General features: G+C 42.1%; 1 protein-coding gene across 3 annotated transcripts in view; it reads right to left on the minus strand.

Annotated features, from left to right (window-relative positions):
• The window catches only part of ELP3 (elongator acetyltransferase complex subunit 3), a 92,710-nt gene that overhangs the window by 24,272 nt on the left and 43,549 nt on the right, over positions 1–24,889 (minus strand). For 2 of the 3 annotated variants that reach the window (XM_075144800.1, XM_075144799.1), the window contains exons 10-13: positions 15,726–15,919; positions 10,350–10,440; positions 6,949–7,014; positions 2,134–2,361 (exon numbers count right to left, since the gene is read on the minus strand). In XM_075144800.1, coding sequence (XP_075000901.1) covers positions 2,134–2,361; positions 6,949–7,014; positions 10,350–10,440; positions 15,726–15,919 — 579 coding nt within the window. The remainder of the gene's footprint in view (positions 1–2,133; positions 2,362–6,948; positions 7,015–10,349; positions 10,441–15,725; positions 15,920–24,889) is intronic. The other variant, XM_075144801.1, reaches the window with a different exon arrangement.

The following is a 24,889-nucleotide window of genomic DNA, read 5'->3' on the forward strand; positions in this document are numbered from 1 at the left end:
GACCTGGGTTTGTGCTAGTGAATTAAACAAAGCCAGAGCACAAACGCCAGATGCAATTGCCTACGCTGTTGAATTGCAGAAGGATCCCAGTGCCATTCTGACGGGGGACATCAGTCGAAACAGATGTGGCCAGACACTACAGATCCAGAGACCCCTGCTGCTGTTCACTTTTTTGATATATATCTTGCCTTAGCCCCTCGCAATCTTTATTTCCACAACCCCTCCAGGAGTCGGGAGCCGTTACCGTGCTCGTTTCAGGATGAAGAATTGAGGCACGCAGCGGCCACAGGGCTTGTTGGGGCTACCCACAAAGGCTGCATCAAACCGCTGCGTGAGCCTTGCAGACCTAGGCTAGGCTCAAGCTCTGTACCGCTCTCCTAGGCTCAGCTCGTGACACAGGAGACGCCAAATCAAAAAGAATTGCAGAAGAACATGTTAATATTCTGGACCAGATCCTTGCCTCTATTTACGTTTGGAAATCTTGCACAGCAGGAGTGCTACTGGAATCACAATAATGCTTCAAAATAAGGGAATAGCCTTTCCACTCTATTTAATAACTTTGTTGTCCTATATATCTGGGAATAATTGATTGGATTAATTCACTCCTAACATTAGGATGCAGGAATTATACTCGGCTCTTTGTTCATCCGTTTTCCTGACAAGACGTACAGAATTGGGCTGTGGTGACACTGAAGCAGATGTGATTTAATTCTAAAAAGCATTTTACACTTATGGGCATTTTTAAATAACACACAGAAATCTCCATTCTAAAATGTCCTTCTCATCAGAAATTGCCCCCGCAACTGTGAAGAACACTTTCTGATTAACCTCTTGAACACTGACTATTCCGAACGAACATGAGTGCGTCATATGCCATGAAATTTCAATTTGCAGCCTGTTTTAATGTTTGTAGCTGGCTACTTTCAATTGATTTTCTCTCTCTCTTTTTTGGTTGGGTGTTTTTTTTCTCCCCCTCCCCCAAAATACTTAGGATGACCACCTTTTCCTTTCTAAATTTTTAAGCGTTAACTATTTTATAGTGGAAACATCCACTTCTCTTCCCTCCCCCACCCGCCCCAGCCACTGCCTAATGGTCACACATCATCAGCATCTAGCAAAACTGCATCTTAATGCATATACTCAGGGAAAGATTAATAAATACAAGGAAGTTAATTTAAAACATCAGCCCTGAGCACTTCTGGCAAAGAGGACAAACTGATTGCTTTTTTAAAAGCTCAGTCTAAAGGTTCAAAACCTACCGGGCAAAAATTTAATTCACATTTTTGCTCATCGCAAGCCACAGCATGTTACATGCAGCAGAAGGATAATGTGCCATTTTCATACGAGTCACTGCAAGGAATTACAAACACAGCTTTCCACTCCATTCTTCACATGTTTTAAGATACGTCTGAAATGGCCTCACAAGTGTGTCTGAAGCAAAAACCTGTCACACCCAACTAAGAGACTTCGCTCGGGAGTCCCACCAAATCACTTAAACTGATACACATCTCAGAACCAAAGTTGGATTGCTTGTTTTGGTAGGAAAAATGTATTCAATAAATGTTCCTTTGAAAGAAAACTGGGTAGTACCAAATAAAATCTCACCTTCCCATATGTAGTTATTTCATATTTCAGAAGTGAAATCAATCTATCAAACAAGATCAATTTTAGAAGGAAATAAAAAGACACAATGGAGGTATCATCTCCTTTGTTTTCGTTTTTAGTCAGTTTGCAGTGAAGTCTGATGTACCATACAGGATATCAAAGGAAAGATGCTTCGGAACCAAAGATGCTTAGTACTCAAAAGCCGAATTAGCACCAGCATACATGAGCTCGTATTGTACGGGCATGAAGCAACGCTGATAGCATTCAGGCATGCTTTTGTTGTCTCGGAGCAGTTGCAATTGCCTCAACATGACCACACTAGCAGAAGCTCAGAAGCAGCATGATTTCAGTGGGTGAAATCCAAGGTGGGGCTCAAATACAATTCTGTTTCTATTGCAGCGGACTATAATTCAAAGCAACTGAATGAATCTCAGATATTAAATAAAATTCTTCTCCAATTCTACTGGGGAGAGGGGAGGAGGGTGCAAGAAAGAGGCACAGATAAAAAATAAAGATGGCTTGGAGTACCTGGTGCTGAAATTTTGAAGGATCCCGACTGCTCACGGGGACCACGCTCCCATACACGTGCAGTTCCCGGACGATGGAAACGCCTCCTTTCAGCTCAGGTCTGAATGACTCCTCTGAGCACTTCCGCAGTCGTAGAAGACCAACGAGAATATCCTGCTCTGGATCTTCATAGGACAGGAAGGTCTCCCAGCCACCATTAGCCACATAATCTCTTCTAACTAATTCAATCTGGTCAAAGAGAAGAAGTGATGACGAATACAAAGAGGAAAAGAAAAAAGGAAAACTACTTTAAAAATATTTAAGCAACACGTTGAACAGACCAAAACCAATTTCAGGGATCCATAAACTATTATGATTCAGAGAAAACATGAAGTGATTTCTTAAAGGCCAATTTAATTCTAGATGGATTTTAGCAGTACTGGGTAAGAACTGCTGTTACTGCAGTCACATTAAAGATAAAACATGCGATTACTTTAATAGAAATGTGTTTGCCAATGGGACAGAACTAGTCTTCTATCCCTATTTGCAAGCTTTCAAGAAGGGCTGGTAACCCACATGGTTACCTGTTCGCAAGTCAGAAACCTAAACCTATGTTTCTTGAGTTACTCAAGTTTCATAATCACTGCAAAATCAATGGGGACAGCAACTCTTGCCACTAACCAAGGGACTTGCTCTAACTGAAATTCAGCTCCAGTTACAAACTTGCTAACGTAGAATGAGTAGTTTTGCATCTGCCTTCACTAAACCTGCATTCAGGTCCATGTCTCTACTCCTCTGCAAAAGAAATGGCTTGAGATGTCTACAGAACACGGGTCTTCTAAGCAGCAGTCAACTTCTTTACTAATTACCAATTAGTTCTTTCCAGCACCACACAGGATCCACCTACATGAGCAAACTGTGCAGTGCAACAGGAGTGAATCCGAAAGAGTTTGTGTTGAGTGATGATCGCATTACATGTGCTTTACAGAATCAGCAGGAAGTGTTTTCTTACTCATTCAGATAGTACTGAAGACACCAAAACCATCCAGACAAGTAGCCTGAGAACTGACCAGTAACAACATATTAATTGCTTCAAATCCAATTTTCAATACCAATCCAGACAAAGGCAGCTCTGAAGATCACAAGAAGCAGAAGGGAAAAGTGAAGCAAGAGTTGGCTGACTGTGGAGAATACAATAAAGACCATGCTTGGGTAGAAGAAATTACTTCTGCAGAGCACCTAGAAGCTATAAAGAGTAATGGGTGGATAAGAGAGCAGTAAGAAGAAAGATCATCTTTTTCAGACAGTCCTGACCTACCATCATCAAGGAGCAGCCCCAAGACCCAAGGTGAGACTCCCTTATGGCAACGTGAGACCTGATCAAATCTCACATAACGGTAGCTGTGTTCATGTACCAGAGTTAGCACTGAGTTAATTTGATGTAACCTGTAGCTGATGATGATAATGTCACACCTTTGGTGACATAGCAAAGGACTTCAGTATTTTTTCTGCAAATCCTCTAATACCCAGAAATCCATGAATTAAAGATTTGTTTACGGAAAAGCCATAAGGGATTCTGTCGCTTGCCTGCTCTACTCCCTGACGAAGCCTGGGTGAACACAGCTCACAATTAAATCCCTTACTGACTGCAGAAGCAAGGCTCATTTCAACGTTGATGTACAGCTCACGGGTTAAGCGCCCAAGCAGATGTCTGCCGATGTGCCAAGTTCTCCAAGAGCACAACTCCGCTCCAGCTTGTGAGTCAGGACGGCTGACACACACCGATCCAGATCTACCGTTAGGTACGTAACACCACTAGTAAAACGGAAATGTACAGGAAAACGAAAGAGCATGAGATTTTTAAAATACCCAGATTCTGCAATTAGTTTCATATGTGGAAAAGCAGCTAGGTTAAAGCTTACTGCTAATTTATAAAAAAAAGCAGAAAATATAATTAAACACCGCCATACTAAGAGTTCAAAATGGCAAGATTGGAGAACTCCTGGTTTCTCCCGAGGACAAAACGAAAGTAGAAAACATGGCTCCATTCCTTGTCCTCCAGCAGGGACTAGGTGGAATCATAGATGCCCTGTTATGCCCACATCCAGTCTGAAAGCCACCTGTAGACAGAAACGAAGTAAGACTACAGGAACCTTCACCAGGAGGCTTTATATTGTGTGCATTTTATAGCTTCACAAATATGTACCAGATAAGCTGATCTGCTCAGAAAAGTCCCTACTGGATGGAGTCTTTTGTTCTCCCCACTTCCCTGGGCACAGAGGGTCCTAGGATCTATAAATCCCCTCAAAGGGTTTTCAGGGACTCCTGAGACGTACAAAGCCTTTTCCTTCTGGGACACTGGCACAAACGTGGCCAAAGCCAGCCTGCATCACCTCCCGGTGGGTCGGTGCAGAGCGATGTGTGGCAGCGTGCTGCAGTTCTCAGTGTCGGTCCCTCGTCCGTAAACCACCCTGCGTGCTGGGTAAGGATAACCCTCGTCAGGGTGGATCACCATTTCAGTATGCAATCCTATTAAATGTCTGGCACAGTCTGTTTTAAACTTATTTCGACAAACAAAGGGAAAACCCAGTTGCAGATTACATTCTTGACCTAAAGCAGCTACTCCCAGCTTAAAAATCTGCCTTATTCCTACTAAGGCGCTATATTGAGATCATTATCTTGACACAAACCCCCCCGGCTTTGCAGGAACAGCAGCTTCTACGTCTTACACTTTCTGCTTTAACACTAATGTAGGTTCATATCTGTAATAGAGCTGTCATTGCCCCTCCCCTGTCAAAAACTGTCAATCCAACGTCTCTTTACAGCAACAATTCACTAGAGCATTTTTAAGGCTATTACGTAGCCTTAACCATTCTGAGAGCAAGCAAATACCTTCTGCTGCTATGGAGAAACGCCCCTAATTGAAAAGGCAGTTTAGAGACAGCTCTGTAAATAACCAGCTACGGGCAAGTAATCTACTTCAAATTGATTTTGTAAAAGAATACTTTTAAAAGCAGACACACCATCACCATTATAAAAATACATACAGCCTACTGATCCTTAACAGAAAGAAGTTGCATAAAGTATAATTAATTACAGCAAGCGATTAATTTATTTTAGATCTGACATGATAGCCTCTCTTATCAAGAGGATGTGTTGTTTACTTATGAAGCCAAGAAAAACATCATACCTTGTCATTAGTCTAAAATGCATGAAAAATTATGCCATCTTCAGAATATTCCTCTTGCTTGCTGTCATGATAAATTTTGCGAAGACTACATAATGACATCCTCCTGCCGCTCAGACAGATGAGTTTAACAAAAGGAATTTTCAACATAACGTTGCTTTGAAAACCCTGTGATAAGCTATTTGCTAACTACTCAAATTTACAATTTAAATTAGATTAGCTGTTGACAACAGACGTCTTTGGAAGATATTTCATGAAATGACCACAGATTAGATAATGGGAGCAGAGCACAAGGGCTGCATGGCCTATGTACAAATGAGTCCGTACAGCCTCAGTTCTTGCAGAAATCTGGTAAGAACAAGATAATTTATTTGGGATCGTTATACATTTCCATACTGGATTTCTGTTATGCAAGATGGGAAGTATTGCACTCCATCTGAATTCACATAACGGCAGGAGAAAAACAGAATATGGCTCCCAGTAATCTCTGATTTGTAAAGTGACAACATCTTTCAGATGCTAAACTCGAAGAATATTCATGCTACTTAACTTCTGGCACCAAACTCCGAGCCTCTTTGAAGCCTAAATAATCAGTGCAGCTTCCAAAGTACAATGGAGAGGACCTCCTTCTGTGCAGACACAGAGAAAGCCTAACCCCAGTTTAGTGGCTCACACGTAGAAAGTGGGTACGTGCCCATTGCACAGAAGAGGAGAGAGGTGTAAGTGGCATTCTGATTCAGCTGGGGGTGGCAGTATCTTCTGCCTGGCACAAAGCATTCTTGTTTGAAAGTAAAGGAGATATATGATGGACAAACTCTACAATCATTTCAAGTCCTTCCTTAATGTCCACAAAGGTAGAGGAAGAGAACGCTTCCAGGCTATGATTTACTAGCCACAGCATACACGTCTACTCAGACGGATCCGACCCTGCGTGATCTTGGAAAGCTCATCTCCTTGGGTGCCACATACGGACCTCCTGACAACCTTCTGGAAGGACTGATCCCTCCTTGGAACTACAGTGAACTGCAGGATTAGTGTCCTAAGGCGGATGCTTGAAGTTCAGCAGTGAACATTTTCCTTGCTATAAAATAAGCATAGCAACCTTTTTGAGGACTATTTTAGGAAGGTAAAAACCAACATATGTGTCATATGCTGACTAGATCTACTCAAATATAAATATATACATACATGTGCAGAACTGTATTTATACATACACTGTTTGCCTATATAAACATGCACATTCACAAAAAAGGCTGTAAATTCATCTTGCTAAACATTCATTCCTGTTCACCATGCACACAATGTGTTTCTGGTATTTTCTAAATCCAAATTCGTAATGAGGAGGGAGAAAAGGGAAGGCTGAGAAGCAGTAAGAAAGAGCTGCTTATTTTGTTATAACGGCGCAAGTACCAAAATAACTGCTGGCTGTAGTCAGTTTATTGAACACGGTGGTCCATACATTTCAACATGTGACTGTGCTCAAACAAGAGACGTCCAAAGCTGCTGTGAAAATAAATGGAAAATTGGATCCAGCTACAAAGGCAAACCGCAGGATTGGACATGCAACAAATGGGTCTCAACGCCTCCACACCAAACACATATAACAAATTGTGTCTGAAACAAGCTCCTAGAAAAAAGACAAATTTTACCTGATATGGTCTAACTTTATGGTGAATTTCTTGAATTCCAACCTCTCTTGTCCTTACATCACGACACTAGGAAAAGAAAGGAAGGAAAAAAAAAATTACATGGGAGAAAAACATTAAGCTCTGAAACATACAGATATCCAGCCACCTACTGGGTTCAAAACTAAGCTGAAATAGCATGGAGTTGCAAGGATGAATTTCAAATGGGTAGACTTCAAAATAAAAATGCTCACCGATCCATCCCTAATATACCTTGGAAAAAGGTCTTAGTGCTAAATGGAAAGACATGCTGGCAAAAATCAATTCACTAAGCAACCATTATGGCTCATGAGGAAACGTACCCTTTGATTCACAAACAGCAGGGTCTGGAGGCAAAGTCAACATACATGAAAGGATAACAGAGAAAAAAAGACTTTGGGATAATCCATTTTTACCCTACACTGGGAAGGTCTAACATTGGCAAAATCTATGCTAAGGCACCAGAGAGTCCTGAAATAGCCAGTTTTTGAATCTCCGCAACCTTGTTCTTGCTTTTAAATGATCACATGAAAACTGTTGCAAAAGTCCTATCAGAAAGTAACGCTGGTCTGGCACCCACAGAGCATCACTGCGGCTTGGGACCAAGGATGGAGAAAACTTAAAGACAGCCAAAGAAATCTTCCCTCCCTTAGAAGTCAGACAGAGGAGGAGACGAGGCTCCAAGCTCAGTGCTTGAGAGATGGGTTATAGCTTGCATCAACCTTTGTGCTTCTCAGCAAAGCCAATGAAAGTTGAGTAATTTGGCACCCATCCACGTAAGCAAACAGTTGTGATAGTACAAGCACTCCTACTGCGGGAGACTATGTGCATTCACTCTTAGCGGGTTTATTGGAAAGTCCAATGCTAAGCTTAACCCAACTTTTGTCAGCAAAGTGCAGCCACGATACTTTTACCCACAGCAGCTGAGCTGCAAATGCTCGTTTCATTCCACTAGTGCTGCTGTACTTGGAGGGAAGGAAGATAACCTCCACCAATGGGCTAAAATTGCTCTAGCAGCAACAACACCTACCTGCCCGTGTATTTCCAAAAACCAGACTTTTAGACAGGGAAAGAACGTGTGAAAATCCAATTCACACAGAAACTCAGAGTACCCAGAACAAGCCCAGCTCTATCTCATGCCCTGTTCTCCTCTGAATGTTTTTAAATTCCATTACCAATATAAAGCAACAATCTCCCAAATAGCAGAAAAAAGTGGGGTTTTGTGTTTGTTTTTTAAGAGTGGGCTATGGTAAAACCGGGATTCACTGTCGTACCAGGATTCTAGAGTAGACAAACTCTTCTCTGCTTTACAATTTCCCAGCTACTCAAACAGCACAGTAAAAAGGCAGAGGAATACCCACTCTTCATTAAGAACCCCAGAACTGAGGAAGGACAATGTATTCTGGGATGCCGCTTTAAAATTCTGTGTCCCAACTGCGTATCTCCACTTGCACTCGGTGGCTGGCAATCACGAAGGCCAGCATCTGGTCCCTCCAACAAGGCTCCTCAAGAATAATTTCTTTCCAACACCCACAGGCGCAAGTTGCAGTGTTGGCACGACTGATCCCCATCCCTCAAACGCTCTCCTCACCACGCCATTCCCCAAAGACAGATGTCGGAACTGCCAGAGCTGCTGAGCTGGCTGATCTTTACTATTGAACCTGCAAATATATAAGATTCCTACGAGTGCCTTCCTTGCCTTGGCCTTTTCCTCTCCTTTTCCAAGCTAAGAGACAAGAGGACAAAAGCATATTTATAGTTTTCTCCTATGACACAACAGTACCTTACATTACCTTATATTGTTCCACCAGCTGCAGTGTTTCTGCCTCAGTAAATTAAAATCTATAATAATCTGCACAGCAGAGATATTTACAGATTTGGTTCTTCTAAAAGCAATGACTGCCAGCCTGACAAGCCCTTTAATGGTTCAGCTCAGCCCTGGATCAGCTATCCCTGCTTCTCCAGCTGGTCTTGATCAGGTTCAGATCAAATGATATGATTTTAGTATCAAACCCAGAGAAGAGTTCACTAGTAGCCCTAAAGAGCTCAACTGAAAAGGCTTAGCTGCACCATGGAGGATGTCTCCCCTGCCTGGTTTTGAAGTGGAAAGTCAGCAGGAGGGATGGAAGCTTCTGTGGCTGGCAAAGCTGTCTGCCAAATCCTGGCTTGCTACTGGAGAGAGACCGGGAGGAATGACTTGGGGAGAAAGTCCAGGGCAACAGCTTAGGAGAGATTAAGTGGTATGGAAAGCCCAGCTGGAAGGAAGACAGTCTGGAGTTTATTTTCTGTTCTTTTGCACTGCAACCGCAAGATCCAAGCGAGATGGCAAAGGCAGTAAGGAGCTAGATGTAGCCTAGAGAAGCACCCGTGTTAAATACCAACAATATAAGTCAGCAGCACAAGCTGATGTGGGCCTACAGGCACACACGCAGTAGCTGAAGAATCTACTATTGCTGGATGCAGTAACGCCTTAAAACCTCTTTAAGAAGAGGTGAGCTAGAAAGGGGGAGCACTAAATCACAATACAGAGGCATGGAACAGTTGTGGTGAGGATCTGCCCCTGCCTGAACACCAGGACACCAAAGCAATGAAAGCCCTTTGGAATAGTCTCAAGGAGCACGAGGTTTGCGTGATGTTTCGCCTAGGAAGTTGGACATCCCAAGAAAGGCAGAACTCGGGCATAACTTTCCCGGAGGATCTGCAAATGGCTGATAGCCGGGTTTCAGGGGGAGGCTCAAACAGTGTCAGAGCAGACCATGAGGGGCACTGTGAACGCCGACTGCCACAGCAACCTTCCGAGAAAAATCAAGACTGGGTACACTTACCTCCTCCTGACTTCAAATATAAACGCAATTCTTCCCCCCACTCCTCCTTCTCTCCACCCCTGCTCATATTTTTATTTGACCTTAGAAATATCAAGAATATCAAAACTCATTTGTTTGTGCTGAAATCTCTCTTGCAAGATTTCTCTGGCCTCAGAGTAAGAGCTTTTCTTCCAATTGTTCAGTCAAGTAAGTGCATGCGTGGGAAAAAGAAAGGAAGGAGAATTTCTAATAGTGTAAATTAAAAAGAAACCTTCCTGCCTTCTCTCTGATTTAAGGGTTTCATTCTGTTAAAAAATGGAATATCACAAACTAGTTACCAAGTACCTTCAGGAAGGAGGTGAAAGTGCTAAACTAAAAATCAACCAAACAAAACCAGCTTTTCAGAAGTATCATCCAGGTGCTTTTTAGTCACTGAAAGTTTTTTAAAGACCTTTGCAGATCGTCTTAGTTCAGCAGCAAACCTGGCTCCTGTCATGTCTTCTGGTCATTACTCTCCTCTCTGCTACTTTGTGTAAAGTCATCAAGCAGCTCTCCCTCAATACCAATGGACAAATATTTTACCTGTGTCCCAAGATCTTTCATCCTCGCCAAGGCAAGCTCTCTCAGGTTCCCGTGCTCCACTCCAGAGCTGACCAGTGGCATTGGGATATCTCTGCATGTAAGAGGAAAAACAAAAACCTCAAACAACTGCATTAGCAGACAATACACCATAAAGCACCATTACGGTCACCTAAGCCAAGATCCCAAATAGCAGACCACAGAACTATCTGAATTACCTTTGTTTCAAGTCTTTGGTTGAAGAAGAAATAACACAGGCAAAACACAACTAAAAGCAGGAGAGAAATGAAGGGAAAAAGCTACAGGTTTTATTTTAGTAAAAAGACTGAAGACAAAAGTAGGCTTTTACAATCCTGAGAAATAGGCTATAATTTTGCTCTTAGTTCTTCACTTGCAAGTCTGGAAAAAAAAGGATCATCCAGCTGAGCCTGTGCCTTGCCTAGGACTCCAGGTAGATGTTCCTCATGGTATCTGTTGCTGGAGACCAGCAACTGGGAACCAGACAACGTCTTTCTGCAGTCTCCGAGTTGAATGCCCATCAGGGAAAATTCATCAGAATTACAACATTTTTATATTGGGACGCTAGCTGCCTAAAAGTGAAAAAGTTCTGTTTAGCAAATGATTTGCAGCAAAGCCCAGCCAGAAAGTCTAGGGCCTTCCTACGGGAATGTAAATCATGAGTCTGCAAATGGCAGAACTCCTTCCTTCAGTTCTCCAAGGGAGGTACTAAAATGAAATTTGAAAGCAAGACCAGGTTTGGCCTCTCCACTGCCTTCCAGGGCAGTTTGTCCCTCTAGAGAGTAGGAAAGCAGGATACCATGCTTTTCCAAATGCTTTTCCCTCCCCCTGCACCCTGGCACCCCTGATAACACACCACCCAAGTGCACCACTGTGTAATCCAAACCCCCTCAGATCTTCTACAGGGAAATAAGGACGATACAGACATGAAAGATACTCAGTACATTGTACAACAGGTTGGTCTCAAAAGGGGGCTCAAACATTCCTTGGTGAGTACTCCTCCTTTCTCTTTATCTGTGCAAGCATTCAACAGAGTAAAGAAGAGAGTATCACAAAAAACATACAGAGAATGGGCTGGTTCAGGGAATTGGTAATGTAATTAGCTTAATCCATCTTGGTTCAGTAGTGACTGAAAGTCATCACCATCCAGCGGCTGTCTGATGACCTCTGTAAAATGTATTAATTGATCTATTCAGTTCCTTAAGGACCTTCATTCACATCATGGCCCCCATTAACAATTACTATTTTTGGCAGTAGCTGTATAAAAGATAAAGGTCTTCAGGGGTCCTAAAGACCTGATCCTTGTGCTGCTTCAGCCGTGTAGAAGTCCGAGACACTGAAAAGGGGGGCAAGAAAAGGAGTTTTCCTTTACTGTTAAGAATGAAAACAGGGGCCTTCAGACTCCAGGATTCTCCTCCCATTTCAGCATCGCACTCCAATTTCAGTACAACTTTCTCCAGCATAATGGGGGCCCTGTGTTTTACTTTCCTCCCCTGTTTTCCCTGCTCTTTTTTCTATAAAGCCAAAGGGTCTATGAAAAATTCCTCGCCTCTTACACTCGCATGCCAAGAAGTTGAGGCAAAATACAATTAGCTAACCAGTTCATTTATTCAGTGGATTTCTTTGAGTAAATAAGACGCTGCAGAGCCAACACAACATACTTCAAAGAGCTTCAATTAGAGGAAATGAGCACTTCATATTGTGACTAAAGGACATACTAGAGGAGAACGGCATTTTCATCAGGGTATGTTAGATATACAGTGATAATCTAACTAAACGCCTTTCTTCTAATTATGGAACAACTCCAAGAAGTCAGGCTGTATGTATCTTCCCTACAGGGACACAGATAAAACATCTTCCAGGTCTTTAGCTAAATCCAGAGTCAGCTATGAAATAGTAAATAAACTACTGCAAATAAAAGATAGATTACTAACTTGAGCCTCTCTCATCTGCCTACTAGGGAGCAAACTAAATTAAAATATGAATGTGAAAAATAAGCTTTTTAAGAAAAAGAAAGCAAGAAATAGGTTTTCCATCCCGACTTCAGATTAGGGCAGAATACTTAAATAAGTACCCTGCATGCATCACGAGTGTACACACTAACTGCCTATTTTGAATAGCCACAAGACAGCATTGTACCAGTGATTTTAGGACTATGTTAAAATGCTCAACACATTCAGGGATACGGGGGGGATTAAATCCTGACCTTATTAAAGTTAATGTGCAATTTGCCAGAAGCTTCAACAAGGCCTATTTAATCTTCTATTTTTCAAACATTTTGATTACTTAGGACAGTTGTGAAGCAGCTGATGGAAGCACACAGTGAAAGTCTAAAGACCTTGAGCCTGCTCTCAGCTCTGACTTATTATATGATCTCGGTTGAGTAAGGCATTTTATTTCTTCATACCTACATCTCCCCATCAGTACAGTGAAAATAACAATCATATAAAACACCGAGATCCACGAAAGGAAAAGTCTCAAGGTGTGTGGCACTACTCCTGTCATTTCACACCTTCTCACACACCAAAGCACTTCGGTGATAATGAGGTTCCCAAACATTCAGGATAAATACAGTATTAAGCATCTCTGACAGTTACAAAACACCCTGGAAGATATATTCTCCTTCAACCAGCCATTAGCAACTGCATTCACTTCTTTTTTTTTTTTTTTTTTTAAACATATTTATCCTGGTTTCCTGAAGCAGAAAGACTTCCACAGTGTTTTGTCAGTGACACCTCTCCTATACTCACCCGACTCCTTAAACTGATTATTTTGAGCGTGTGAGGGACTACAAAAACATTGAGTCCCTTATGTTTCCTCAAAACCTGGTACTAACAGAGGTCCCAAATAGTGGTCCTAATAAGGAAGGGCATAGACAGCTCAGTCTTTTTCTGGTGGTGTTTGCTAGAAAACCTGAATGCACATACCAAACGGCCAGCCAGTATGCAGAGAGCTGAATCTGAAAGGATTGCGGAAATAGAGCCTGAAATGCAAAACGCGAAGGATGGAGGACTTGCGGCAGCAGGCTGGAGGGAGATGGAAAGGGCCTGGGGCAGCAATGGAGAACGGGGAAATAGGTGCTGACCTCAGTGAAGCAGCGTTGGGAACAGGCCACAAATGTTTTTAGAAATCTGGCTTTGTTCATTATTCTGTTACAGAGCGACACAATGGCCCTGAAAGCAATTTAGACCAAAGTAATAGCTTTGGGACTTTGCACTGGAGGTGTAAAAATCTGTAATCACCACAAACAAGTTTCAGATAACATGAGCCAGTCAGTAAGAGAACAGCTATTCCACTGGAAGATAATAACTGACAACCGGATGACAGCTGGATGGAGGCTGCTGCCGTTGACAGAAGAAATCATAGTCAAGCTCAGGCAAATCAGCACACCAAGCAAAGACTCTTCCAGGCCTGTCTTCCTTAGGGAAGACCTGCTAGGCTGCAAGCTCATGTCATCCTCTAAGAATAAACCCATTTTAGATACGATGCTATGGTGATAGCTCATGAACAAACGGGCGATTGCGTCGATACGAGTGGAATCGATGAGGAAGAAGGAGATGCGCAGTGAGAAAAGATAGGATTTTTGCCTTTAATGCTCCTACCAGTGACATGAAAAGCCTGGGGCAATATCAAGTAGATATTTCCTGTAAGCCATGTTTTGCCTTCTTCATCAGTATCACATCCTTCTTCTCAGAGTTCAGCTACAGCTGAACAAAGTAACGAAGATCTGAAGAAAGGATCTCCAGGTGCCTGAAACTGTGTCTCAGTTACTACAGACTGCCGGATCACGATCGCATTCATAACCATATTCATGTTTAGCTTCTCTTCTTTGGTAACTTTGGAAAGCTACTCCAAAATCTCAGCCCTCACCAAAAATTCCCAGCTTCCTGCCTCATTTTATGCAAGGCTACTTCTTATTTTCTTGTTCTCTGCCCAAATCAGTGTTCCTATTTCCTAAAAGATTATTTTCCTTCTCTCATAGATTTGCAGAGGTCATTTATGTCCACATCTATCCTTCAGTCAAAAGACTGATGCTCCTCTCCACATATTTCCACAGTTTATTTTCTCGAAGATGGGGGTTATTCCAGACAAGGTCTTACCAAAGCCCTGTCTGGCTGCTGCATTAATACTTCCATCTCTAAGAAAAGTTACCCTGAAAAAAAATGCTTTTCATGGCGGCATTCACCAGTGGCTTATTCATATTACAGACCAAGACATTAAAAACTTTTCCTCCTCTGCTATTTTCACATGGTGATCTCATGGTTTGCAGCAAAACCCCCTCCAAGTTTGACCTCAAACTTCCCTGAATTGCATCTCATCCCACCTCTATCACTCCAGCTTCACCACCACCAGACCCTGCTTGTGCATCCTCCTCTTTCAATGATGCGTCCCAGCCCTGCAAGGTTTCCTCAATGCCCTATTAGTTTTTGTGTCATTGTAAATAAATACAATTTTGAGCAAGATTAGTTTTTAAATGGATGTTTGAGAAACTCCACTAATAACCCTGAGTCCATATTTTCTTTGCGAAAGCTACCCAGCATTTCTTGCCTTCAGCCACTTTCTTCTCTACCATGTTTCGCTGCTTATCCCTGTTCCATCATATTTCTGATGGGGCACAAAATCAAATGCCTTAGAGAAGTCCAGGCGGGTGAGGTCTAATGCCCAAGGCTTTCTTATTCTGCATGCTCTTGGAGAGCCAGGCATTGGCACTGTTTCCAGCTCATGTAGCTGGAAGCCAACTGAGTATTGCCTGCACATGCAATAATAGGCAAGTATGCTATAGCCTCCCTTCCTAATATCAGACAGATGTAGGAGATAACAGAAGAAAAATAATCTGAGGAAGACCCCACACTGAAAATACAGTGCTAAATGGAAGTATTATCTATCGTCCTGGGAGGTGAGTGCGGAAATAATGGCACTACCATAGTACATTTATGAAAATCCTGCAGCACCTACGGGGAAAGAAAGGAAGTCTCTATAGCCAAAAAAAATGACACACCTCGCAGCTCCTGCAATAAATATAGGAAACTTCACCCACAGTCAAGAGGCAATTATCCATCAATATCATTAAAGTACTATGTGTGCCACATGCTATGCTCTTGTCTGACTGCAACGAAAGCAGGGCCTCCAGAAATCTTGAAGTTTCTGGGTGCATTAGAGAGGCAGTTCAATTTAAATAGTTTCTCATTCTACTTGGCCTTTCCCATTCTGAATAGATAGGAAGCAGTTTTAAAAATCTTTAGTGCATTACTGATTAAGGCTGAAAAATAATAAAAGGCCAAGTCCAATCTTGCTGTAATTAAAGTAAGAATCCCTCCAAGTGCAATAAATCAAGATTCAAGGTCCTCCAGAGAAAATTACCTCTGAACACGGTACACACGTGTCCACGGTGGGACAAGGGCCAGGATTCTGGCCACCAGATCCACAAGAGTGCTGGGGGGATAGCTCTTGTATCTTCCAGTCTTCCAGAGCTCGTACAGACCAGTGCCACGGATCACTAGTGTTGGATAGAGCTTCATGCCGTCTGGGCGAAAAGCAGGATTCTCAAAAAACTCCTGCAAAAGTGGAACAAAAAATGCAAGTCAAGGCAAAACAAACTACATTTCCTGGGGCTTTAGCACCCCAACAAAACTAATTTCAAGACAGATTTTGTAAAAGACAATTGTAAGTACGGTTTAAGAATTACTGGCTTACATTGAGTTCCCAGTATTTATCAGTTTACGACATTTTTAGAAATAAAAGAGCATGTTCTAGATTTAAAGAGAAGGCCACTAAAGAAAAAAAATCCACATGACAATGCTACGAGTCAAATCTGTACATTACTTCTACCTTTCAGCACGAATTCAATAGATATTGCACCATTTATTCTAACAGACTCTGCTCAGAATTAGAACAATAGGAATGAGTGTACTTATCTTCAATCTCAGCAGACCACATTTAGAGATTAATCAATGTGTCTGGGACACATCATTTGAATAGCAATGAAGAAAAACAGATTTATTCTACAATGATGTTTTGAACAATCCGGGAGAACAGGAGGACAAACTGTATCTCCTGCTAACTTCTATGACTAAATCCCAGTATAGAACTGCAAATTGAACAGCGCTAGCTCGCACTACCCAACAACCACATTGTTTTTTTGCAGATTAAATTTCAGTAATGACAATTAAAATAAAATCACTTACAAAAAAATCAAAAACCAGGCAAGGCACCCTGAACCAAGCAACCACTAAATTGACTTAAGCGATGCCATGGCCCTCATTATAATAGCATCTATAGGCCAGATATAATACTGGATTAGACTGTTGCACACTTGAAATCCAGCGCTTGGTCCCTCTCCAGCATGGTATTCTCATAGTAACAAAAAAAATACAAGTTTGTTAAGCTGAGTTAATGGCAGGCTATTGTGGTCCCACCAGTTCCTGCGCTAGCTTTGGTGGTCCCACCAGTTCCTGCGCTAGCACTTCGCTGAAGTGCTTCAACACATTCATGTGGCCCAAACCCACTCAGACGTTTTGCTACGTTTCCTACGGCTGCTGGGTGTTAAACCAGCTCCTGGAGTGCTCCGGCAAGCCCCGACGTTGGAATAAAGTGCCATTAGCAGCCTGCTGGGAGCAGGACCTCCCCACCCGGGCAGCACTAAGCGGCTCTGTTGGCTCCCTGTGCTTCACAAAACCATACTTCAACACAATAAAAAGCAGCAAATGGTTTGCTGCTAGCTTAAGCACACCAAAATGGATCCGCGCAGACTTGAATGCATGCTAGATCCAGCACAAGGACGGGAGGAGGCGAGCAAGGTCAGAGGAACGGCAGGACCACGTCAGCCCAGGCCGCTTCTGGCAGGCTCCCTGCCTAAGCCCGGGGCCAGCTCCAGCAGCCTCTGTCCTGCACGCCCGTGCCACCCTGCCTGCTGTGCAGCCACAGAGAAAAACCAGACCAGAGAGCTAATCCAGCTGAAAAAAGAAACCGGTTAAAAAAAAAAATCTTTTCCAGGCAGACCAGCCTCCTGAGCCATTTATACACATCCTCACAAACAGAGAGGCAGGGACAACTGAGTCAGTTTAAGAGACAAAACAAGATCTGGACCATGGATAAAGTCCACGCTGCTGCTGCAAAATTAACTGTCAAATCCTGCATTCATGCTCTGATGAAGCTTCAGCCATCATCATCCCAGCAGCACTGCTGGCTTAAGGAGCAGTAAGTCCCAGATGGCCCCATAAAGAAAAAAAAAAAAAAAAAACCAACACAAGGGGGAGGTACTGGTTTTAAATTTTGTAGGGTTGTTTTAACTCAGATCAACTCACTGACCTGAGTTACCTGCAGCTTTGCAAAACGGTTGTGCCAAAAGCTGCTGCTGCTGCGAGAACCCCATCCCGGCACAGCCTCGTTGTGCTCCCCTCGTTACAGAATTGCTAAACAATTTGGTTCATGCAGAAAGCGAGACCCACGTTCTCCACCCTCAGCCTCCAGGAGGGATATCTAACTCATTTCTCCCCAAAGAGTATCCGAGACACAAGACCAACCATCCCAGACAGGTAACACACCTTGTACCCCATTAAGCTGCGCTATCTGTAAAGTAAATGGTTTACAGAGAGGTTGGCCAAAGGCAGATAAAGAGAGATGACTCTGAACCCCGGTGTCAAGGTGCTCACACCGGAGTGTGTGTAGATAGAAGGTTGGTCTCCTCCTTTCCTCAGGTCTGTTTATGCACTCTACAAACACTCCTGTTTGTCACAAATCTCACACCGCCACCGCGAGATGAAAAAACATACTTATCTAGCCAGCTCTGTGAAATAATAAAATCATCATCACCAGCTCTGAGGATAGGACGTGACTGGTTTGTGCTGCAGCTCCGCAGGCAGCAGATGTGATGGCTCCCTGCCCTGCCCACGCTTACAGCCACGCCATCCTGCACCCAAGCTCGTGCCAGCTCCGATTCCTGACGGACCCTTGACCAGGATGACACACCTCACTGATGCAGGAGAACCCAACAGCCATTTTGAGGAGAGCGCTTTTCTTTTGTTTCGGTGTTGGGCTGGGTTACGGAGCGGTCTATTGAGCACCACTGATGAACGGCAGAATATCCCAAGTTGGAAGGGACCCATAAGGATCACCGAGTCCAACTCCCAGTAAGGTCAGAAACAGGATCTGCCCCCATGTGACAGCAGGGAACCATTATGTCTGCTTAATGCATCTCCTGGAAACGTGTGTCCTCCCCTCTGCCCCAAGGGTTCAGCTTGACTTTACAGGTCAATACTGTTGCTGGCGGCTGTCAGAGAAGGCAGACATGCTCTGCCCTTGGCTGACCACTCTTACCACTTCTTCTGTGCTGGCCCTAGTGTGCATCTGATGCTCTACATGCAAAGAGGGGGAAAAAAAATAAATCACTGGACTCATTTTCATAGCAGCCAGCTGAAGCAGGTGTGTAATGCAAAGTCATATAGCATACGAGGTTGTGTAGGGTCAGAAAAATAATTCAGTATCCTGTTGTCCTGGAACAACCCAGAAGTACAGACTTCCATCTTTTGTGGGTGGTTAGAGGTGCTCTAACGTAAAACAAAGCAACTGTGAAAGAAGGAATAAGAAAATCCAGTAAGAGGTGACTGTTCTAACGAGGGGAGCTCGATGGCCAAGCGGCACTGAAGAAAAAGAAGACATTAAGGTAAGAAAGCAATGATGCTTCCACAATGAGATATAGGAAGGTAAATAAACCCCTCCAGCAAGGAAAAAAGGCTTCAAGTAAGGTTATGTATTAATATTTGCAATGATACTGAACTGAAAAAGCAAAAGCATTCAGGATGATTCACCAGTCAGACTATTTAAACATTCACTGATTTACATTGCAGATTAAAGGCAAAGGCATCAACACAGCACTAAGGTTAAAGCCATCCAGCAGTCAAAGGCAAGGTCAAAAGTTAAGGTGTCTAATCACATCGTGAATTTTGCTATTTCATACATACTGCATATTTTACGTCAATATATTAAGCTAGCTGATAATGCTACTTTGCATTTCAGTAATGCTGACATAAAAAAGGCAACAGATTTTCCTATTTATTTCTTAACATATTTCTCAAAATATTCCTCAAGTTTAATTATTTAAAAAGTAATTAATTTCAATCAGTACAACAAAGCAGTGTCTCCTTTTTTTCCTGAACCCCTTTTTCCAGCAGTAAACTTTAAATAGTTTCTGTAAATCCCAATATTTAGAGGCTTAACCTTTTCCCATTTACAAACAGTTTTGATTAAGTCTCTCATGAAACAAAAGAACTATAAAATGCCAACACATGGCAAGCTTTAGTAGGAATTGTAGCCTTTTCTTTTTTTAATTAGACACCTTAAAAGGTGTCTTCAACTGATAAAAACGTTCAGAACAGTTTACTGCCAAAACAAATTCAATCCCTAAAACAACATTTGTTCCAGAGACCACCATCCATAGCATCACTGGAATCAACAGGAGGCTTTCCATCAGCTCTAGCAAGCACTCAATCGGGGCTTAAATCCACGTCTGCTAATGTACTGTGAAGTTAGAGATTAAAGACGACCTAGAGAGAAAGGATCCTTACGTATTTTCCAGACTTTTTGAATCACTTGAGGATGCGGTGTGGTGCTTTCGCATGCATGAGTATTCCCAATGGAAGCACATCCAACTTCAAAGCTACTAAACCAATTTTCTTTGAACTTGAAGTTTTCTCCCCCCTAGCTAATGACCATAAGCCAACTAGCATTTAACACGTCTCGTATAATAAAGATGGATGCTAGAGTAAAATTTAAAATTTCTGTGTGTGGAGGGTGGACAGGACATGAGAAGTTATTATAGTGGTTTAATTGTAGTTAAAAAAAAAGGTCAATTCAGATTAGGTGAAACTTAAATGACCTGGAGGTTCATAATCGTGGACCTTTTCATACCCTAAAATAACGTTTCTCATAACCTTGCCCAATTTATGTGGTATTAGAGAAAAGTTAAGTACTTTTCTCTATTGACACTGAGGTGCTGGAGCGTGTCCAAAGAGCAACGAAGCTGGTGAAGGGCCTGGAGCACAAGTCTGATGGGGAGCGGCTGAGGGAGCTGGGGGTGTTTAGTCTGGAGAAGAGGAGGCTGAGGGGAGACCTCATCGCGCTCTACAACTACCTGAAAGGAGGTTGTAGCAAGGTGGGGGTTGGTCTCTTCTCCCAAGTAACAAGTGATAGGACAAGTTGTGCCAGCGGAGGTTTAGCTTGGATATTAGGAGAAATTTCTTCACCGAAAGGGTTGTCAAGCCTTGGAACAGGCTGCCCAGGGAAGTGGTGGAGTCACCATCCCTGGAGGTATTTAAAAGACGTGTAGATGAGGCGCTTAGGGACATGGTTTAGTGGTGGACTTGGCAGTGCTGGGTTAACGGTTGGACTTGATGATCTTAAGGGTCTTTTTTCCACCCTAAATGATTCTATGACTCTACTTTTTCACAGCAAATATAATGAGTAACCAGAGAACTCTGGAATTCACAATTTTTTTTGCTTCACCTGAGCTCCATTAAACATACTTTACTTGTAGGAACAGCTGCTCTGTGAATTACAAACAATGAATCTTAATAAGATCCCATCAACACACATTCAGTCTACAAGGTTATACAAGTTAGCCGCTAACATGTTTTATGAGAACAGTAATTGATTTTACTAGCATATGCCTTTGTTGTAGAAGTTCTCTGTTATTAAAGCTAATGGCATCTATAGGATCCATTCATCCACCACCTCATAAACTCACTGCCACTATGAATAATCAGGGTCCTATGGGTGTAAAATCAGTCATTTAGATGCCAAGAAGCCAATGATTTTTCCATCAAGGCAGACGTACAAAAGTGCATGATGGAATCCTTTTGTCCAATTCCCATCAATTGCTTTGAGTCTTAAAAATTGCATGACATTGTAATTACTGTCCAAGAGAACAGACATCAGCTGAAACCCAAAAGTCACCATAACACTATAGGAATCAAAAAAAGATCAGAATATAAGAGGAGATGGAATCAGGAGATGAAGTCCTGAACTCAAACATTTCACTTTCATGTGCGCTTGCAATAACCTTTTTAAACAGAAAACCCGTTAGTCACCTATGTATCTGTTCAGAGTTGGAACAGAAAGGTCAAATGATTTGGGATCACACTGAGACCACACAGCGGTTTGGTCTCATTGCTTCCGTAACAGCACAACTCAGCCAATATTAAAAGATTATACCTTGCAGTTTTAATCTGATTTTACTGACCACTTTAAGTACAGAACAAATTAGAAACGTGTTTTGAAGACACCCAAAAGTTGCAGTTCTCCCCCTCACTCCAAAAAGAAAAAAATATATTTTATGTGATTCCACTTCATCTTTTTACAAACCAAAGATTCAGCTGCCATCTTTAACCTTCTTGCTCTCAAGATGTTCAACTATTTGAGGAGATATCAGTTATAGGATAAGTGCAGCAGCAATTTTTTAAAGCTATTTACTAAAATGTCAGGATTTGTTAAAAATAAAGTTCACCAAAATCTACTTTTTAATGACTGTCCACTAGCAATCAGGTGCCACCCAACCTGATTCTTGAATTCGTTCCTTTACTGTAGTCCGTGCATTAAACAGATGATTAAATTAATGTCCGACTACATTAAGATGAACATTATCTTAACTCTCCATATTACAGCATTCCTTATCTCCATCAGCTGTATTATTTATAACTACGAATACCGGTAGCACTTCAAAGCTACTGCTTTGAATGACACTTCCAACTCTGCAGGGAACAAACAATCACTTAGTAGTTTAATTATATGCATTAATAGAAGCTTGTGGCTCCAAAATGTGGCTCCGTTTTAACTCAAAATTTACATTTCTCCCTCCTTCTTGTAAATGCTAGTCTAATTAAAATGTAACAATGGGATCTGCATTCATTAATACTGTCAATGGCCTACTGACCGAGAAGTATAGACTAAATTGTGCCTTTTTACTTGCCTTTTGGAGCAGCCTGGGAACACGCACATCGTCAAGCACCAGTTGTCACCTGGGAAGCAGGGAAACACGGTGCCAACAGCAAGCTGAGAGGTGGTCATTTCAAAGTCACTTAACATCAATATCTTTCAACTATGTGACCTTAGACTTCCTATTAAGTTACCAGAACATAGTAAGATATTATTCGTTAGCTGCTCTGAATACCATCTGTTTGCAGACTCTGACTCGTGATAAATGAGATGGTTTTAGATCAGGTTTACCACTCAGTGAGAGAATGGTGAAAAATAATACTTACTGTGATGTATGTTATGAGTGCATATATGTTACATAGTGCGATCATATATACACTGTGTGCCAAACCAGCAGAGCACATGTGAACACGAATGCAATGCAGACCATTCAGTGATGACAAGGCAGACCAGCCCTCTACGAAAGGGAAGCAAACTCTCCAGCATTTCACCTGCGGCAAGCTGGAGCTTGTTGTTCTGCTGACTGCGTGCGCATCCACTCTTCAAGGTATTTTTACCTGACGCTTATTTTAAATACACAGAATTAAAACACAATTGAAACATTTTTCTAATATAACCTGGGGAATTCCCAAAGTTGCCTTGGGTTTATATAAAGATGGTATGTTGATATTACTTGTGCCAAATATAAAACTGTTTCTGAGGTCCGTCAGGTGTCACCTATCCTCAAAGAGCAACACTTTCTGTCCATTCAAATATTCTTTGGAGGAGGGACTTTACAGTGCAATTAGTAAATCCTGTTGCTGAATCAGTGATGTCTGATGCAAACACAGTACAACATTTTTAATTAGGCTCTTCTGAAATGCATATGTTACTTTATATATGGTGTCATGAATCATGAAATTGATTGAAAGGTGAATATAAACAGAGATAAATCGAGTCACTTCTGCTTAATGTCTGCACTCATGACAAAATCTCCTATAGATGTGACCACAGGGCAAAAAGTTTCTAAAGCAGATGATCCAAATTTCCAGCTCTCCTGAGAGCACCTGTAAAGCATTCTGCAATCAAGGGAGGAAAGACCATTTTCCAGTTCATTGTTATAACTCTCCTGACTATTGACAGCTACGTAATAAAATCCTTTCAGTTCCTGAAAGAAACTGAAATTTCACCACATAAATATGATTATAGAAACTACTAAGCCAAGAAAACAGTGCCATAAACCCCAACATTTCTGCCATAAGAGGGTCAGTTCTGTGACAATGACCAGCATCTATTTTTAGCCCACCTGTCTGCAAATTTCTTCAACGCTAGCATATATTAGTGTATAGAAAAACAGCACATCAGAGACTATATAGCATGGTAATGCACGGTAGGTGAAACAGAAAAGTTTGTTTCATACTAATTTTGCATATTCATTTTGCTAGTCTTTAAATTCCTAAAGGAAGAGGCTCAAAATACTGAAGAAGTTTATCAGTAGCACATCACTGAAGATCTTAATATGTCTTACTGAACTATCACAATAGTGCACATTAACAAAAACATATGGTTTTGGTTGTTACTTAAAAGAATAATCTATATGCTTACTTTAGGATGTTCTATAATGCCTCATATGTAGACTTTGCATGTTAAATAAGAAAAGTGGACCTGCCTGCTAACGTCCAGAGTGAAGAATGTAAAGGACCTTGTAATTCACCCTTCAAGGTGCAGGAGGTGCCTCCTCCCTTCCCCGACAGCCTCAAAAACCCCAAATCCACATGCCAAAGGGGACTTTTCCAGAAGCGTCTAACACAATTGAGTCCTCACAATCTTCAGCTTCAGTAAGAACACATTACCACATTAAACCCAGGAACAAACTCCTCTTGGGGTGCAAAGCAACCGTTACAGGTAGAGACAAACTGACAGGAGCATTTTGTCCACAGATGTGAGTTATTTACCAAGACTATGCACCTCAGCGTCATAAATACCCTAATTCTCTACGTGGTATAGGAAGGTGCTGCTGCCAGACGAGGAGGGAACATGCCTGCCTCCCATCCCTCCCACGGTCTCTTCTTACCTCTGGACTGTCAGGATCGACAGGTTGCCTCCTGTCTAACGCTCTCGCCAAGTTTGCACAGAACTTACCGCAAGGAGATCCTAGTCTGCGACAGTCCCCGGCACCGCTATAATACAACTCAATAATAAGAAGAGACATTTAACATTTGGAAGAGGCCTTGGGCATCAGCAGCATGACCTTGGAGCATGGTTTTGACTCCTGATCACAGTATCTATCCAAACACCAAGACAAATCTCTCCAGATTGTGCTCACTGCACCGAGCAGCCCCATCTGCTTAGTCTTGCAGGTGCTCCAAGTGAGTCTCCATTTATTACGCAGTTTTGGAGAAACCCATGAGAATACCTCCATCAATTTGCTGTGAAGTTTCACCTTCACTTTTACCAAGCACAGAACTCTGGTCTTCATGTTTCTGGAAGGGTCAGCTTTCCCCTAGGGCTAAGTACAGGAAAGATAGCATTTTTCATTGTCTTAAGTACACAAGTTTTCCAACATAGATCCCTGTAAAGCATGTCTTCTACCCTAAAAAACATTGAGACTAGCAACT

This window comes from Calonectris borealis, chromosome 3, assembly GCF_964195595.1.
Source record: "Calonectris borealis chromosome 3, bCalBor7.hap1.2, whole genome shotgun sequence".
Taxonomy (NCBI): domain Eukaryota; kingdom Metazoa; phylum Chordata; class Aves; order Procellariiformes; family Procellariidae; genus Calonectris; species Calonectris borealis.